This window comes from Sturnira hondurensis, unplaced genomic scaffold (genome assembly GCF_014824575.4).
Source record: "Sturnira hondurensis isolate 20B ecotype Veracruz unplaced genomic scaffold, ASM1482457v3 Scaffold0004152, whole genome shotgun sequence".
Taxonomy (NCBI): domain Eukaryota; kingdom Metazoa; phylum Chordata; class Mammalia; order Chiroptera; family Phyllostomidae; genus Sturnira; species Sturnira hondurensis.
This window is the reverse complement of record NW_028076783.1, coordinates 7,336,031-7,354,065: the sequence shown is the minus strand read 5'-3', so window position 1 is coordinate 7,354,065 and position 18,035 is coordinate 7,336,031. Positions and strand designations below refer to the sequence as shown.

Here is an 18,035-nt window from a genome sequence, read left to right as displayed (position 1 = left end):
TGGGGTGGGGTGGGGGTAGGGGATGTTCACAGCTTTGTGAATAGATACATGCTCTTACCAGAGTCATTCTACAGACAGTGATCATGGGTCTTCTCAGTCTTGTTTTTCTGGACTCAACAGTCATGCCTCTGTGATCATAAATTAGGTTCTGAGGATAAGGTAAGTAGTCAGGGGAATGCAAGGAACCCCACCCCACTGAACTAATCACAACCCTAAAAATCAGATCATAGGTTTCTATAATACACACCCAGGAGAACTAATTTCGAAAACAAAACACTTTGGACAAGAGCTAGTCAGCCATACAAAAACTGGGTGGACCTGTGAGACTGAGTCACGAGGCGACGTGCCTGCTGTTTTCCTCAGACAGGGAAGTGTTTCAAGGTAGGGATTCCTTGACCTTCTGCTCTGAGGGCTGCACAATATTAGATCTAGAAAAGACCTAGAGCGTTCTGTCAACAAATATTTATTGATACCTACTGTGTGCCAGGCACTGTTCTAGGTATTGGGGGCTCCCATAGTGAACCCTACTATGTGACAAGACCCATACTTCCCCACTTCAAGTAGGGAAGATAGATAATATACAATTGTAACAAATGAATCGATAGTGCGGGGCCCAAGGGGAGACAGGACCATAAGTTAGGAGGCTGGGAGAATCCCCCAGTGTCTCACCAACTTGCCCAGCTGCCCCCTCCTAAACACGAGGAAGACGAGCCAGAGACAGCAGCGACCTGCTCAAGACCAAGCTGGTTAGAAGCAGAGTTGGAAGTGAAAATGGTCTTCCTACAAAGCCAATCCTTTCCTCACAGCCTCTCCCAGTATTACTTTATTTCCCTGTCATCGTCTATCCCTTAAACCCTAAGACCAAGGGACGGAAACTAGAGCCCAAACACCCGCTTGTTGGCCCCAACGCACAACGGTGCCCCTCACCAACCCCCGCATCACACCTTAGGACCCCAGGGAGAAGTCAGGGGTGGGGGGGGGCCTGGACACCCGCCGCCGCGTCCAGCAGGTGGCAGCAGGGAGCAGCCGCGCCCCCTCGCGCTGCTACCCAGCGAGCCCGCATCATGGATGTCGAGCTCTCCTATTTCGCTTTGCTCGCATTGGTAGTCGAGTCTCCAGACGAGGACCAGGATTCATGAACCGGTCGCAGGGGCCCGGGCAGGGGCCTCTGGCTCCCGACGCTGGCCGAGAGGTGGGTCCCAGGGCGGGTCACTGCTCTACGAAGCCGGGCGGGGACGCGCTGCCCAGAGGAGCTGGCGCCCTGCGCGCTGCCCCCGCCCTGCCTCCCTGTGGTCCACACCCCCTTTGGGCTCCAGAGCCGCTGGGCTGGAGTAGCTCGGGGTGCGCGCGAGCAGGCGCTGCCAGCCCCGCTTCTGCCTCTGATTCAAGTCCGAGGGGAGCAAGACCCGGGCGCCCGTGTTCTCCCCTCCTCCTCCTCCTCCTTGCTCTCACCTGCGCTTATTAGTCCACTCGCCTTCAAGGCCAGTAGCTACAGCCCAGACTCAGAGGGGAATGCAGAGAGAGAGAGAGAGCGCGAGCACCTGAGGATACAGAGCTGGCGCTGGACTTCCTTTTCACCCCCCAGGTGATGAGTGAGGTCGGAAGATCGGAAGATTTTACAAGCAACCAGAGCCTCCGTATTGAATGAAAGACCCAGTGCAAAGACATCACCATGAACACGAGCAGTAAGTGGGTCCTCTTCTCCTTTGCCATGGGAACAGGGTGGGGGCGGGAGGTGCAGGAGCCTGCGCCGGGCTGCCTGGAAGGAGGAAGGAAACCTGGCATCTGCGTGGACACATGGCCCCCAGACTCCTGCTCGGTCCTTTCTGTGCTCACCGGCAGAGGACTAGGGGGTCTGGGTTTTCATGATAATTTTGCTAATGTTTTATCGGCAGCGCCACTTGCCTCTGTAAGGAAAGGCTGCCTGTCTCCTTCCAGCAATGCCTGGGAAGGCCTCAGAAGCAGTAGTGTGGCCATTGTCTGGCTGCAGGGCCTCTGAGGAGACCTCCCTGCACACAGCTGGAAAGCCAAAGAGAGCTCCACTTGTCCTGGAGACTGGCCCTCGGCGAGTGGATCTGGGGACTGTAATATGTCCCCTCCTGAGTTCTCGCAGCCCCGTGGGCCTGAGCTAATTTAGCAACATAGCTATAGGCTGTTCAGCCATCCCCAGAAGGAGAGAAAAAGAGACTAGCCCTTTGGCCAAGATCTCTAACATGCCAGAAACAACTACTGCTTTCCAGAGCCGGGACCAGACATTTTGCTACTGGGCTGGGCCCCAGATGTGGAGAAAGGCAGTCAGAAATACAAGGAGGCCCCATCCATTTCTTGTCAATGTAGTCCCTTTGACCGTGGGCACCTGCCGTGGCATCACCCTGAACAGGAGGTCTGGGTCAAGTGCCCCCTCCTGTTTCTCATCAGCTGAGCTCATCTGGGTCATTCGGGAGCAGGTGGGGTCACTGAAGGGGGGGGGGGGCTCTAGGAACATCACTTCCTTGGGTCTATGACTTTCCTATCAGTCTCCTTTCTGGATCCCAGATTGCTCCTCTGTAAAATGAGAGGGATTGATTAGAGACCTTTCTAATCTAAGAATCTACAAGTTTCTTCCAGGGTGGGGGGAGCTAGAGCTGAGCAGCAAGACCAGAAAAATCAGCACCTGCTGAGGCTGTGTCCAGGCCAAACCCACCCTTTCCTCACCTTCCCTCCATTTCAAGGCATGGAGGACAGGAAACAGAATGAAAGCCACTGACATGGCAATGAACTGTATTTATTCACTACGTATTTGTGTGACTTCTCTCGTTGTCTTCCTTTGTGTAGTACACAGCTCTGCTAAGCAAGCTGGACTCCCTTTGCCTCTTTTAGCCAAAGAATTTGCCTCTTGGTTTTGCCAGTCTGGCACAGTGCTTTGGCTCCACACCAGGCTCAGGCAAAGAGCAAAATTCTGCCAACCCGATTGCTTAGTGGGCCACATGTTTGCATCTGGTGCTTTCAGACAAATAAAGGTGGGAGCAGCCTACCACTTCTCACTATCTCTAGCAAAAACTGTATTTATTGGAGTCCTTTCTTACTAAATGACAGAAAAGAAGGGTGGTTTATCTTTTTTCCAAGGAGCTAAGAAATAAGGTAACAAGCCACTGCCCTGCCCTTTTCTCTCTCTGGACTTGTACGGAATGCTCATCCTGTTAGCAACACTGGGTATTCTTGAAAGGACAAGATAGATTTTTCCCTTTTTTTTTTAAGAAATAACAACCAATAGAATTGAATACTGCAGAAGTTGGGCTCTGACAAAAATGCACGACAAAAGATGAAGCGTCCCAGCCTCATATACTTTTTCTAAGGAGGGGGAATGTGTTTATTTTCCAGGAATGGTGGGAAATAAGTAGAATAGAATGGGGGTCCCTGTGGTCCCCATTAGAGGAAGGGCTGCCTGGGGTAACATCAGAGAGGCTGTCTTGGGGCTCAGGGGTGGGCTCCATCATCACTGAGGCTGCTCTAGACCCTGAGTCCCTGCAGACAGACGGAGTGCAAATCAGACCCCACTGCAGTGAGGGTGTGACAGGCCGGAAGGGTGTGGGAACAGGGTGTTGGCGGGACATCTCTGAGGTGACCTGATCTAAGCAAAACTGCTCTCCCCTTTGGGATGTAAATTTCTTAACTTAATCCTCATGCCTGAAATTGAGCCTAAGAGAAACTCTTACTTAGTTTTTCTTTTACTTTCCTTGACTGAGTCCTCACTCTCCACCAGCCACTGTGCTAAGCCTTCCACTTGCACGATCACCCCAAACTCTCACACCCAACCTGGGAGACAGGTGTTAAATACTCCAGTTTTAGAGGCAAAATTGTCTAAAGGTTTACAATAACTTCTTCGAGGCATGGAATTAATAGTTGAATTATGAAAGGTTCTTGGATGTGTAACATTTTGATAGTGCATACCATTCCTAGACCATGGTTCAAATGTCACCTTTGAAGTGGGGGCAAAGCCTGAGCTTATTACTGAGTTACTAATCACTTCCTCTGGAGGAGAGGAGCAAGGGGCTGAAGTCTTGGGACAGCATGTAAGAGTAGACAGAGCTTGGTCCCTGGAATTAGGTGGTCCTGGGTTCTGGTTCTCCTTTTCCCATTTATTAGCCGTGTGGTCTCCAGCACAGTTGTCCCATCTGCAAAATGGGAATGATGGGGCCTCCCTCAGCGTGGGAGGGAGATACATGTGATGTGCTGAGTAAAATTCAACATGTGGCACCTTGAATAGAGCTGGCATCGTGTCGCCGATGGCAGTCAGACCATCGTCTTCGCTGCAATTATTGTTTGGCTGTTGACTTTATGACACCAGCAAGCTTATGGGATTAGGACACCACTCAACCTCTTGAATGTCATGCCTTCATCATAAATTGAGAGGAATTCCCGAAGTGTGATTTTCAGGATTAAACTGGATTATGGGAAAGTGCTTTACAAACATATGTATATTGTTTTTATTAATAAGAAACACAGGTCTCAGATGGCAAAAACAGCAGAGTTCTTGGTCAGAGACACCTCAGTGCACATATTTGTTTCATCAGAATCCTTCCCTCTGAAATCTAGCTGAGCTCCAGGACACCACAGAGCAGGAATTTGGGAGAAAGGGGTAATTTTGGAGATGACGGAATGGGCTGGTGGTTCAGACTCGGTGGAATGTAGCAGGTGGTGTTTGGCCCTCGGAGCCAATAAGGGAGGGGAAAGAGGGCTCCTTGTGGGGAGAACAAGACACCAGAGGCATGAGCAGGATGCCGGGCTCAGGAACCCCGGGCTAACACTGAGACGACACTCTCCCACTGGCAAAGAGCTTCAGGGAATGGCAGGGAAAAGAGCAGCTGTCTCTACCTCCACCTCTGTTGGGAGGGTCTCCTGTCCAGCTTTTCCTCCCCTGGCCTGTGCCCAACTTAATTCTAAGGATCTGGCATTTGTCTCCTGGCCAACTGAGGCAGCCTGCCGACTGGTTTCCCATCACCCCACTCCAGCCCTCTCCCTTCTCCCCATCCACTCTCTGCATCACACTCTGCTTAACATGCAGACCCTATTGCTCCTCAGATGTGGGAGGAAACCCCTCAATGAGACCTGCAGGGTCCCAAGTGGTGTGGCCTGGCCTGGCCTGACCTTGCTCACAGCCCTGTCTCATTCACACCGCACCATTCTCCATGTGCCCATCCCATTTGCCTCGTTCCATCCCCTCTAAGCGCCTGCTCCCGCCAACTTGGCATGTGCTGTTCCTTCCACCTGGAAAGTCCTCCCCCTCCAGCACCGGCCCCTTTGCCCACTCCCACCCCTGGCAACCGGGCTGGCCTCCTCTCCCGCCAGAGCAGCAGATGCATCTCAGTTCTCCAGCCCAGCAAACATGCCCCTGATGTATGCTCTCCATGCACCTTGACCCTGTTCCTTCAGAGCCTCATCTCTGTCATCACACACTCATCCATGTGACCACATGTCATTTCCCTGAACCCACATAGCAAGGAGCTTCCCCCAGACCACTTGCTCTCCCACAATCCCCAGAGCCATGGGGACACCACCACCTGAAGTGCACGTTTTCAGGCAACAGTACATTTTCAGTTACTTCCTGTGTCTCCCATTCCTGTGTTGGCCCCAGGATTTCCCAAGCCTCCAGATCCAAAGCCAGGGGAGACTGTTGACCCACAGTGCCAGAGGCATTGAGCAACAGTCAATTCTGTGTCCCATAAACTGCTATGTTCCTTACTTGGGTTGGACCTCCCAGAGCTCTGAAAGCTATGGCTTTTCTTGGTACAAGACCCAGTGCTGCTTATTCTTACGGTTAAAGCATCGTGCATACCATGTATAATGATGCCTAGAGCCATCCTCCCTCAACTCATCAGCTTCCTCCTGCCCTTGGACCCCTTCCTGAGTCTCTACCATGGACGGGCATGCCAGCAAGCTTTGTTGGAGAGAGTACCGGGGGGTCATACAACCCCCAAAAGATGTCATGGGATAAGCAACACCATACTGGGCCAGTAAAAACCTGAGCTTTGGGGTATGGATTCCTGAGTTCAAATGCAACACCCATGGTGTACGCTGTGATCTTGGACAGGATAGATCACGTCTCTGAGCCTGGATTTTATCATATATAAAATGTGAGCAGCAATGCCAATGTATGGGGTTGTTGTGAGGATTAAGTGAAATAACATGAGAAACTCACTAGCATTGGATCTCAGGGAATGGAATTGAGCCCGAAGTTGACCTGGCCACTGAGTAGAGCAAAGTTCTGTAGTGACAGTATTGTAAAGGCCAAACCCTCCAGTTGAAAATTAGCCTGTTTTGCTGTCATTGTAGCCAGCACCAGGTTCTGTACATAGAAAAGTCATAGCTTTGGGGAAGACTATTAACCTGGTGTTGTATCTGTCATGGGTTGAAAAGGCAATACAGGAAGGTAGGATCCTAGGATACACAACTGCCTTAGTTGAGAAAAAGTCTGAGGGCCAGGATTTTGATGGTTGTAAAAGTAGACATAAGGGGAAAAATCCTATGGAAAATAAAGCCCAGTGGTCTAGCACCTGACTGAGTTGTAGGGTGAAGGAAAAGAGGAGTCTATCAGTTAGGGTCCTGGCAGGGAACAGATGGGCAATTTGAGGGGAGCTCAGTAGAAGGAGTCTTTGCAAGTGTGTGAGAAGGGTGTAGAGAAGCAAACAGGGAGAAGCAAGGATGGACCAATACTAAGAGGCTAGTAAAGCAGCCATTACTATTCATACCACAATTATCCTCAGGACTGATGGGTAAAACATAACACAAAAACCCCAGAGACCCAACGAGCTGTAGTACAAGGACTGCCTGATAGGGGTTATGGCCCCTGGCCCCAGAAAGGCAACCAGACAATGGCAACCCCAAGGAAGGAGGCAGAGGAATCAATACCTTGGCCTCTTGGATCTCATACAGTGCTCCCCATTGGCTCAATCCAACCAAGAGCTAGAGAGCAAGGAAGGCAGTTGGTGGGTCCATCGTGGTCAGCCTCCTATGGGACCCTGCAGGGCAGGGAAGGGAGCAGAGTGGGTCTGGAGAGGCAGGGAGTTAAGAACTGAAGACACACAGCAGCTCACGGAGCACGATGACCTTCCGCTGCTAATGTCATTGCCATTTGAGGAAAGGTGCTATTACAAACACAAGCACAGGACGATGCCCTCTAAAGAAATTCTAAATTTGCAAAACTGATAAAACAGAGATGATTGTATACTTTATAAGGACAGAGGTTTAAAAAAAAAAACAGTGCTTCCTAAATGAAGCAGTTGCTGACTAATGATTACTTGAGGCTAAAGGGGGGCTAGAGGAATAATGTAAAGAACAACTGAAAAACCATGTAACAGTATGATGAATATAACGCAGCTCTGCAAATCACAATGTGATTTCGAGGGTGCTCATGTCACATAGAGGAAGTGATATCAATTCTGAACTCCAACTTTCCTGTCTGGCCAAAGCTTTATCACGCTCAGATAACATCTGCTGTGGTGAATGGCCAGCACCTGGCTGATACCCAACATTAGCCAGATATCATTGTAAAAGAACAGAAAACAACCAGAAGTATGAGAGCACCTTTGCCAATTAAATTGTTCTCCTGTGGTTCTTAAGGGCACAGAGTGGGACCAAGTAGCTGGACTCAAATTCCAGCTCTGTCCTTTACTTGCTGTGTGTCCTTGGGCAAGTCATTTACCTTCTCTGTCTGTACCTCAGCTCCTCAGTGCTAATAATAATCACAGAGGGTGTAATAATAGTGGCTCTCTCATAGAGTTGTTACAGAGAATAAATAAGTTAATAGTTGTGAATTGCTAAACAGTGCCTGGCATATAGCAAGTATCTATAAAACGAATAAAATAGTGTGTATTAGTTTGCTAGAGCCGCCATAACAAGGTACCGCAAACTGGGTGGCTTAAGTAACAGAAATGTACTGTCTCACAGTTCTGAAAACTAAAAGTCCAAAATCCAGGTTTCAGTAGGATCAGTTCCCTCTGAGGGCCATGAGGAAACATCTGTTCCAGGCCTTTCTCCCTGGTCCATGGGAGACTCAGTTGACCCCAGAGTGCCAGAGGTCCTGAGCACCAAAGTCAGTTCTGTGTCCCATAAATGCTGGGTTCCTCACTTGGGTGGGAACTCCCAGAGCTCTAGAAGGCTATGGCTTTCGTAGGCACAAACCCCAGCGCTGGCTCATCCTCGAGGTTAGGGACATCACACACAACATACAGTGGTGCCAAGATCCATCCTCCCTCATTCCATCAGCTCCCTCTGGCCCTCAGGCCCCTTCCTCAGTCTTGCCCCCTTGTCTGTTCACACTGCCTTCCCTCTAAGTGTGTGTCTGTGTCCACATTTCCCCTTTAGAGTAGGGTACCAATGGTCCTGGAGTAGGGCCCACTCTAATGAACTTGTTTTAACTCGCTTCTGTAAAGACCCAACTTCCAAATGAGGTCACATTCTGGAGCACCTGGGGTCAGGACTCCAACATACAAATTTGGAGGAACACAATTCAATCTATAACATAGCATTTCTTAAGTAAATGACCCCAGGAGACATCTTTTCCCAGGAGAAGACTTCGCTGTGGATTGGTTCCCCCTGAATTTCAGCCATTCCCCAGAGCCAGTGTAGGGTACCGATAGTTGATTATTAAGCATGCAAGTCACAAAGGTTATCTGCCTCATTTTGATGTTTAAACCCTAATTTCACCACCTCTGAGAGCCTGGGGGGAAGAGTTCACATGCAGGAGGTCCCCAGAAGGCAGGAGTGCAATGGCTTAGTCATCTACACTCCCCATCTGACCCCCCCCCATTCAGGTCATTATACACAACTGCCACTTTTCAATAGTGTAACAGAATTTACAGTCATGGCATTGGTTTTCAGTCTGCCCAGTTCAACACGTGGAGTAAGAATTGGATTGCTCATGTGTTCCCCCAACAAGTGTTTACTGCCCCCAGACTCTAGCCAGGACCTGATGCTGGGCACACAGCAGTGAAGGTAGCAGACATGGCTCTTGCCTTCATGGATTAAACAGGCCAGCTGGTGAAGAGCATGACAAGACATATTTTATCTGCCCCACACCAGGTTTTCAGGTTTTCAATGAATTTGAATCATTTGCCAACAATGGAATATTGGGAAGCCAAACCTAGGATTTATAGCTTCTCATAAAGAAACAGCTGGAGGATCTCGCATCCCTGGCTCTGCTTTGCTGTGTGACAGAAGTCAATAGGATTGATTGCCTGTTCTCAGCGGGGCTTGTACTGGTCTCTAGTGTGCCATAGTTGCCACCACTTCCTATTNTTCAGGTTTTCAATGAATTTGAATCATTTGCCAACAATGGAATATTGGGAAGCCAAACCTAGGATTTATAGCTTCTCATAAAGAAACAGCTGGAGGATCTCGCATCCCTGGCTCTGCTTTGCTGTGTGACAGAAGTCAATAGGATTGCCTGTTCTCAGCGGGGCTTGTACTGGTCTCTAGTGTGCCATAGTTGCCACCACTTCCTATTAAGTTGCATAAGAACAGCTTCATATTTTTATGTTACCTTGCTACTTTAAGCATTTGAATGTTTAAACCCCTGTCTAGTAGGTGATCCATATAACATCAAACATGGAGAAGTGATTCTTCACACAGAGAAGTGGAAACTGCAGCATATCTGTTAATTATTATGAAAGGAAGTCCTGCCTGGAGTTAGCAATTGATTAACACTGTCATGTTACTAAGGTCCTCTTGAACCGTGCAAAGCTATACTGCATGTCCGTATTTCCCCAGCTGAGCTATTCTCAGAAGAGAGATATCATATCCTGTTGGATACAGTTGGGCAAACAATGTCCCACCCCATGTCCTAGAGGTCAGTTTTATTTCCAGGGGAAGCTGGTGGGAGGTGGGGTTAGGCACAGACCAAAGGAAGGAAATTCTGGATAACTGATTCTAGCTCTGGACTCCTTTTCTAGCCCAAAGGAAGGTAACGTGGGAGGCTGAACTGTTCCAGAGATTGTTCTGGTATAAGACAGCCTAGTTCAGTTGAGGACATCTAGTCAGCAGCACGAGCTCCATAACAGTGAAGTCAGTCTCTATACCCACCCAGCTAAGGAGTGGTTACTGAAAGACCACGTATTGACCTCGTACAGCTACTCAAGACCTCTTCTCTGTCAACATGGCATTCTCCTGTTGAGAAAGAAAGGTGAGAAGGTGAATAATGCCAACATCATTACTTCAGTGGAGGGCAGATTTTCTTCACTCCTCTGGACGAAATCAGGGTAGCAAATATTCATAGAAAGTGTCTGGCATATAGTAGGTGCTCAAAAGATGTTTTAGGAGTTAATTTATTCATGAAAAGCTTGCTCTCTTTTCCTTCACAATCAGACCTTCCTACTAAGCTCTAGGTTTGTTTTCCAGACCACCTGCTAAGTCTCCCACCTGGATATTCCAAGGCATTTCACCCTAAATTGTAATAAACTTAAACAAACCTACAATTTAATAAACTCATTCTCTTTAAAGAGAATACAGGGGGAAGAAACTGCTTCAACTTTCTGATTCCACTTGATTGCTAGAACCTCCATCTACCCAGTCATCTAAGTTAGTAATTAGAAAATAACCCTTGTCTAAATTTCCTTTCCTTCACTCTCCTGCGTTCAGTATGTGTCCACATCTGGTCATACCTCTCAGACGTTACCTGAACTCTTCCCTCCCCCAGCTGCTGTGACTTTCACTGTCACATGCCTGTGAGAACAGGCATGGCGGCCTTTAGAGTAAAAGTGTGGGTGGGGGAGGGGTGGGTTGATCTCAAGTTCAGGAGGAAGGAACAGAGCCGTGTGGGCTGCTGTACAATGTGATTCCAGGCTGTGTGGACAGGAAAGGGCTATAGCACTGCTCCACAGAACCCTGATTAGGGTGCATCTGAAGCATTATGTTCAGAGCAGACAGTGATCAAGTGGAGCATGCCCAGGAAAGAGTGGCCAGGGTGGTGGAAGGACTTGAACATGGCAGGCATAAGGCATTGAAGGAGCAGTAGGGAGTTGCCAGAGTCATCCCCTCACATTGGTTTTGTGTTTGCCTGAAAGTCCAATAGCATCATGACAATTTCACGTGATGCCATTGGACTGGCCCTGCAACCCCGAAGTCTCTAGCCTCCTTTGTAAGTGTATCACCAGGCAGACAAGGGGTCCAGACTGGCTCCACTTGGCTGCCCTGTTGCTCCCAGTGCTGTGGTTAGTGCCGTGTGCTCCTGCAACCTCCCTACCCCCTCTCCTGGCAGAATTCCACACGCTACTGCCTGTATCATTTCCAAAGCTTCTTCCTCGCGTCTGTTTAATTTTTTGCAAAGCACAGGTCTTTCTTCATGGGCTGTCATCTCTTGCCCTCACCAGCACCAGCAGCACCAATGAAACAACTGCATTCCAATAGTCAAATGACGCAGTTGATCTATTTTAGGCACCTGAAGCACCCTCCATTGAGTGCCAGTCTTCCCCCGGCAGGCTACTCACAGCATGCAAGAGCAGGGGCCGCCAGAGGCCTGTCTACATTTTGAAATCTGGGGAAACAGCCCAGGGATCTAGACCCTGCCTGTCCAAGGACAATGTAAGGCAACCATAAAAATAGATATTTTCACAGTCAGTGTGTGCTGTTCTGGAAGGAGAATTGCCTGTGATGCCAGGATTATATGGTACAAGAACCTCAAGTGGCCATAAATCCCTGTTTCAAAGGCAGAGACAGAGCCTGGGCCCATTACGTGTAGAGAGAAGAGACATGGGAGGGAGCATTTGAGGAACAAAGAGAAGCCCAACCCACATCCGGGCTGCCTTAGCCTCAGATCAATTCTTTCTCCTCCTCCTAATCAGGAGACATTCTTTTCCAGCTATAACCTGTCTGAGTGTAAATGTTTGACATATTTTTTAAATGCCTCCAACAATCTTACCTAGGCATTGCCCGCATTCCGTACCTAAGGAAGGTCCCTATGTTACGTTGTTTTGCACCATCCTTCGAAGAATCTTCCACAGTCAGTAACTGTTTTATCCAATAGCTTGTTTTATTCATTTCTGTCTATTATCCCCATTCTGTAATAAGCCACATAATGACTCTGTGACAGGCCTATCATTTTTGTTCGTTGCTGAGTCCTCCAAATGCATTACAGCACTTGACACAGTAATGATTGCTAATAAGAGTTTATGTTTGTTGAGCATTTACTGTGTATCCAATGCCCTGCTAATCTTTTCACAGACATAAACTCACTTAACCCTCACGAAAGTCCTAGGGGGTAGACACTAATATTAACCTCATTTTACAAAAGAAGAAACTGAGGCTCAGAGAAGAGATCATTGGCCCTAAATCTCACATTTAATGAAGCCCTGAATGAATATGTGACTAGATAAATTTAATGAGGAATATTTATATCCCCATTTTGCATAAAAGGGAAATGAGATTCAAAGATGAAGTCACCTGGCCCTGGTCACATGAGCCAGGGTGAGGCAAGTGGTGAGGCAGGTGACCACAACAGTGTGGATCTGACTCTGAGGCCTCCTTTCATACCGTCCTGCTGTCTCCTTTTCACTGTCTTTCCCCATTTTGCTGTGAATAGAGGTGCCTCTTGGATGTCCCAGCACTGCTCTCCCATTCACTGGTGCGATGACACAAATCCCTGCCCCATGTATGGCAATGTGCCAGGCACTGTAGGATGGGAGATGCCCAGGAAAGGGGGCGTGACCTCAGACTACCTCCTTCCAGCATCCCCGAGGGACAGAGGGAACCGTCATGGGTGTTGTAAGGGGACAGTGAAGAAGACAAGCCAGATGCCTTTGGGAAGCCTGGGGGGTGCTGCATGGAGAAGACCTTGGGAAGAGAATAAACTCCCAGTAGGTGGAGTAGAAAGGCAGGAAGGGGCATTCCAGATGGGTTTACTCACTTGTTCTCCCAACAAACATTCCACAACCCCTTGTTGCACAACTTCTATAGCCTGGGCTCTTGGCTTGGGTAGAAGGTGAAATAAACAGACACAGAGTGTTTGGGGAAATGTCAGGAAGCCCAGCTTGCCTACACTCTATGGGGTATGAGTAGCTGGAGAGTGAGAAAATAAGGCTGGGGAGGTGGGGAGGATCAAATCGTTGAGAGTTTTAAATGCCAGGCTAGAGAGTATTTGTTACAGTCTATGGCCAATGAGGAGCCATGAGAGGTTTTGAGCTGAGCAGTGACCCGACCAGAGCTGTGCATTATTTAGGACCATCTCCCCGGCAACACATACCTGATGGATGAGAGAACCCAGAGGCAGGGAAAGGCGGGCTAAGTGCAGTGGTGCAGGTGTGAGTGGAAGAGGGGAAGGCGTGGCCTGCAGAGAGGATGGCAGTGGTTCCGAAGCCCACTGTGCATTAGTGTCTGTACTACCGCGCATGCCCCCAGGTGGGCCTGTTATCTGATTCTGATTTCTGGGACTGTGCGAACTGATACTTTGAAAAATAGGTTACTGACCAAATAGAGATGCCTGCATAGTGTGTTTGATAAGCCCTAGAGCTGTGGAGTCAGACTGCCTGGGTTCAAATTCCAGCTCAGCCACATACAAGCTGTGCAGCCTTCAGAGACTCGCTGTACCCCCAGAGCTTGAGTTTCTTCTCAAGGGGGTATTATTAGGGGCCCCTCAGGGAGGGGCTGGACATAAAATGCTTAGCTCAATACTTGGCACATAGGAAACAGTCACTTCTTAAGCATTCCATTGGGAGAAGGGAACAGAGATATGTATTAAGTAATTATTATATATCAGACTATCTTCTAAACTTTCCATGAATTGCCCCTTTTGGTACTAGGAATGAGTAAGAGGTGAAATTAATGTTGTAGAGGACATTTTTAATAGAATAGGAAGCATGTTATACTAGACCAGAGCTGACATGCTTTTTCAGTAAAGGGCCAGGTAGTAAGTATTTTTAGCTTTGTAGGCCATACAGTCTCCATAGAATGAAAGCAGCCCTAGACAGTGTGTCCTCAAATGGAGGAAGCTGCAATCTTAACAGAATTTACTTACAAAAATAAAGATGGAGAATGATTTGGCCCATGAGCCCAAATTTGCTGAGCTCTATGCTAGATGACCCCTGAGATCTCTCGCAGCTTTGACATTCCAGTCCAAAGTGATGACACAGAAATGCCCAATTCTTATTTAGTCCATCTTTGTAACTACAAGGGGAGTCTACCTCAAATATGATAGAGAAGGTATGCTGGAAATACAGACACAGAAAGGCCTGTACAGAGCTGTCTCTGTTTCTGTGTCCTCTGCCCTCATGTTCGGCACACCCATAATTCACACTCTGGTGTTACATGACTCTTCTCAAGCTGTCACTAAATGCCAGGCTATGCAGGCTGCCCTGGGATTGATCTGTTCAGTAGGCAGCGCTTGGGTTGCAGAGAATGATACTCAGGCCTAAAACTCTCCCAGCTGGGAAAGTACAGACATTCCAAGCTAGTGCCTCAATGTCCAGAGCAAAGCCTCCTCCTGCTTTGCTCCCCATTCACATTTCCGACTTGAAGCTCGCATTCCCTTGTAATGAAAGACAGGAGCCATATTGTCTGTCCAGCATGTTTTATCAACCCTCCTTCTGGTTCTTTGCAAGAACATGCTCCCCCCGCCAAATTCCATGTAATACTAATGCACTGTCACTTGGGGTGTTCTGCTCCTCCCCCAAGGGGTAGCATATGACCTAGACTAGCCAGTCCATGCTTCCTATTTACTTTAGCCACAAGGATTTGTTCATCAGTGGACATTTGGCCNGGCCAGGTAGTAAGTATTTTTAGCTTTGTAGGCCATACAGTCTCCATAGAATGAAAGCAGCCCTAGACAGTGTGTCCTCAAATGGAGGAAGCTGCAATCTTAACAGAATTTACTTACAAAAATAAAGATGGAGAATGATTTGGCCCATGAGCCCAAATTTGCTGAGCTCTATGCTAGATGACCCCTGAGATCTCTCGCAGCTTTGACATTCCAGTCCAAAGTGATGACACAGAAATGCCCAATTCTTATTTAGTCCATCTTTGTAACTACAAGGGGAGTCTACCTCAAATATGTTAGAGAAGGTATGCTGGAAATACAGACACAGAAAGGCCTGTACAGAGCTGTCTCTGTTTCTGTGTCCTCTGCCCTCATGTTCGGCACACCCATAATTCACACTCTGGTGTTACATGACTCTTCTCAAGCTGTCACTAAATGCCAGGCTATGCAGGCTGCCCTGGGATTGATCTGTTCAGTAGGCAGCGCTTGGGTTGCAGAGAATGATACTCAGGCCTAAAACTCTCCCAGCTGGGAAAGTACAGACATTCCAAGCTAGTGCCTCAATGTCCAGAGCAAAGCCTCCTCCTGCTTTGCTCCCCATTCACATTTCCGACTTGAAGCTCGCATTCCCTTGTAATGAAAGACAGGAGCCATATTGTCTGTCCAGCATGTTTTATCAACCCTCCTTCTGGTTCTTTGCAAGAACATGCTCCCCCCGCCAAATTCCATGTAATACTAATGCACTGTCACTTGGGGTGTTCTGCTCCTCCCCCAAGGGGTAGCATATGACCTAGACTAGCCAGTCCATGCTTCCTATTTACCTTAGCCACAAGGATTTGTTCATCAGTGGACATTTGGCCCAAGAAAGACCCGCCAGAGCATGTCCTGAAATTGGATGGGGAGATACTGGGAAGGAGTAGTATTCATTCAATTAAGGTTGTTGAGCTGAGAAGATGAGGGTCAGGGGATACTAGTGACCATACCTGTCCAATATGTGAGGAGAAACTGTCTCAAAGTAGAGAACATCATATCTCTGATGATATAGTAAAATGTGGGGGTGACTCTTCCCGCAAGTCCCCCCATCCACCATAAATGAAAATAAACAAGACATGATATGATCTGCTTGGGGAGGAAAGGTGGCCGATCCCTCAAAGGGGGATCGTGAGCCACCGTGAGCAGTGGCCAGTTTCTCAGGATAAAAAGGCCTCAAGCCCCCTCCTCCAGGGGCTTTTATTGGGTTGTAATACACAGGAATACAGGGCAGCAAGGATCAAACAGTAGATAACACTTCAAAGAAATTTGAGGGCTTAGTCTGAGTCAGTGTCTGTCAGGAAGGGAGTTTTGCAGAAATGTTTAGGGTTTCCTGCTCAGATCCTTAACATATGAATGAAAGCACTCTTAGCAGAGCAGATTTCACAGGTTTTTGAGGAATTCTTTGTGATGCCAGATTTTTCCCCTGGATCTGCTCTGGCAAGGCAAGGAGCTGCACCCCTCCCCATCAGGTATTCAGGCTTAAGGTGATTAGAGCCAGGAAGCGCTTCTCCCAGAGGACATGGGGACTCGGGCTATGTCACATATCTTGGGGGCAAGCGTTTATTGCTTGCTCTTTGTAGCAGCCCCTGAGTCCTTCCATGAAGGCCTCCCAAGTGATCATGTCTGGCTTAGGTTGCTCCCCACTGTGAGGAGACTTACCCATCAACAACATAGACCAAGCTTTGGGGGCAGGGAGGGGAAACTGAGGCAGCATTTGCTACCAGAGAGAAGCTTTGTATCCTGTGGCTCACATTCCGGAGGTTGCTCACTCATCCTTAGCCACAGGAGGTAGAGTTACAATTCCTGAAACCAGGCAGAGCGGTCCACAACAGTAAAGCCCCTGCAACCAGCCAGACCTGAGGCCAGACACTACCCACCACATCCCACCCTAAGACCTCCTGGCTGCAAGGACTAAAAAAAATCCCTTTTTGTTTAAACTGGTTTCAGCTGGATCTAAGTAAGGCTATTCTTCCTATACGCAATTACCTCCTACAGTCACCCCCATTTATCAAAGTCCTAGCCATCTTCAGGCTAAAAGACCCTTCTACTCCAGCTTTCTCATATCCACTCCTGAAATCATTTTATTTCCTCTTCTGCAGTCCCTGGCCCTCATTGAAAACATTCTTATGGTTAAGGTCATTTGCTGTAAGTCAATATGCTTTATTCTTGTGCTTTCATAGCACAAGGTATACTGTATTTGCTCCCCACCTACAAGCCACAGACCACTAGAGAGCCAGAGAATTATTGCTGGAGCTTACAAGTCCACATGTGCACCAAGTTCAAATGCATAATATTCTGTCAAAGGCATGGGTTTGAGAAAATTCAACACCACAAAAAGCTGCCATAACTATGACTTAAATGTAACAACAATATAGAGAGGTTACCAAAATCTATGACATTAAAAAGGAGTCCTCAAATGACACAAATGTGGCTGTGTGGATATATGCCTATGTAAAAAATTTTGAATTTTACCCTTAAGATTTGCATACTTGACTCTATGCAAGTTATGCCAAAATAAAAAGTAAAAACTAAAATAAAAATAAAGGAGTCCTCATCCTTGACAAGTTTGTCCCTTATGTCAATGCACAAACATTAATTTGAGACAAATCATAGACCTAAGTCGACTAAAGCAAAACTATACCGCTTCTAGAAAAAACTACAGGATATCTTAGGACCTTAAGGGAGGCAATGACTTCTTAGCCCACTTAAAGCATCAAAAATGGGTGAGAAATTCTAATGGCTACTTCACAAAAGAACACAAGCAAATACTCAATAAGCACACAGAAAGTGCTCAATGTCATTGGTCACTGGGGAAATGCCAATTAAATGCACCATTTACACCCACCAAAAGGGCGAAAACCCCTCCTACACTGTGTTGGGAATGGAAAGTGGCACAACTGTGGGAAACCATGAGTCTCTTCACAACGCAGCACAGACCTGCCTATGATCCAGCGACTGTCCTCTTAGGCTATTTACCCATGAGAAATGAAAATATAGATCCTGCAAAAAGATCTGTGCAAGAATGTCCCTGGCAGCTTAACTCATAACATCCCACAGCTGGAAACAACCCAGATGTTCCTCTATAGACAAATGGATAAATCAATTGTGATGCATTTACACAATGGAATACTACAAACCAACTGTTGGTACTCGCCACAGCGTGAATGAGTCACAAGAACATGCTGAGTGAAAGGAGCCAGACATAAAAGAGCACATACTGTATGATTCCACTGTATGAAGTTCAAGAACAGACAAAACTAATCTGTGGATAGACACCCAA

At 47.7% G+C, this 18,035-nt stretch overlaps 1 protein-coding gene across 8 annotated transcripts in view; it reads left to right on the top strand.

The window, feature by feature from the left end:
- Positions 1 to 1,023: 1,023 nt before the first annotated feature.
- ABLIM3 (actin binding LIM protein family member 3) overlaps positions 1,024 to 18,035 on the top strand; it is a 103,128-nt gene continuing 86,116 nt past the window's right edge. For 7 of the 8 annotated variants that reach the window (XM_037044964.1, XM_037044963.1, XM_037044961.1 and 4 more), the window contains exon 1: positions 1,199 to 1,685. In XM_037044964.1, coding sequence (XP_036900859.1) covers positions 1,673 to 1,685 — 13 coding nt within the window. In that variant the 5' untranslated portion in view covers positions 1,199 to 1,672. The other variant, XM_037044957.1, reaches the window with a different exon arrangement.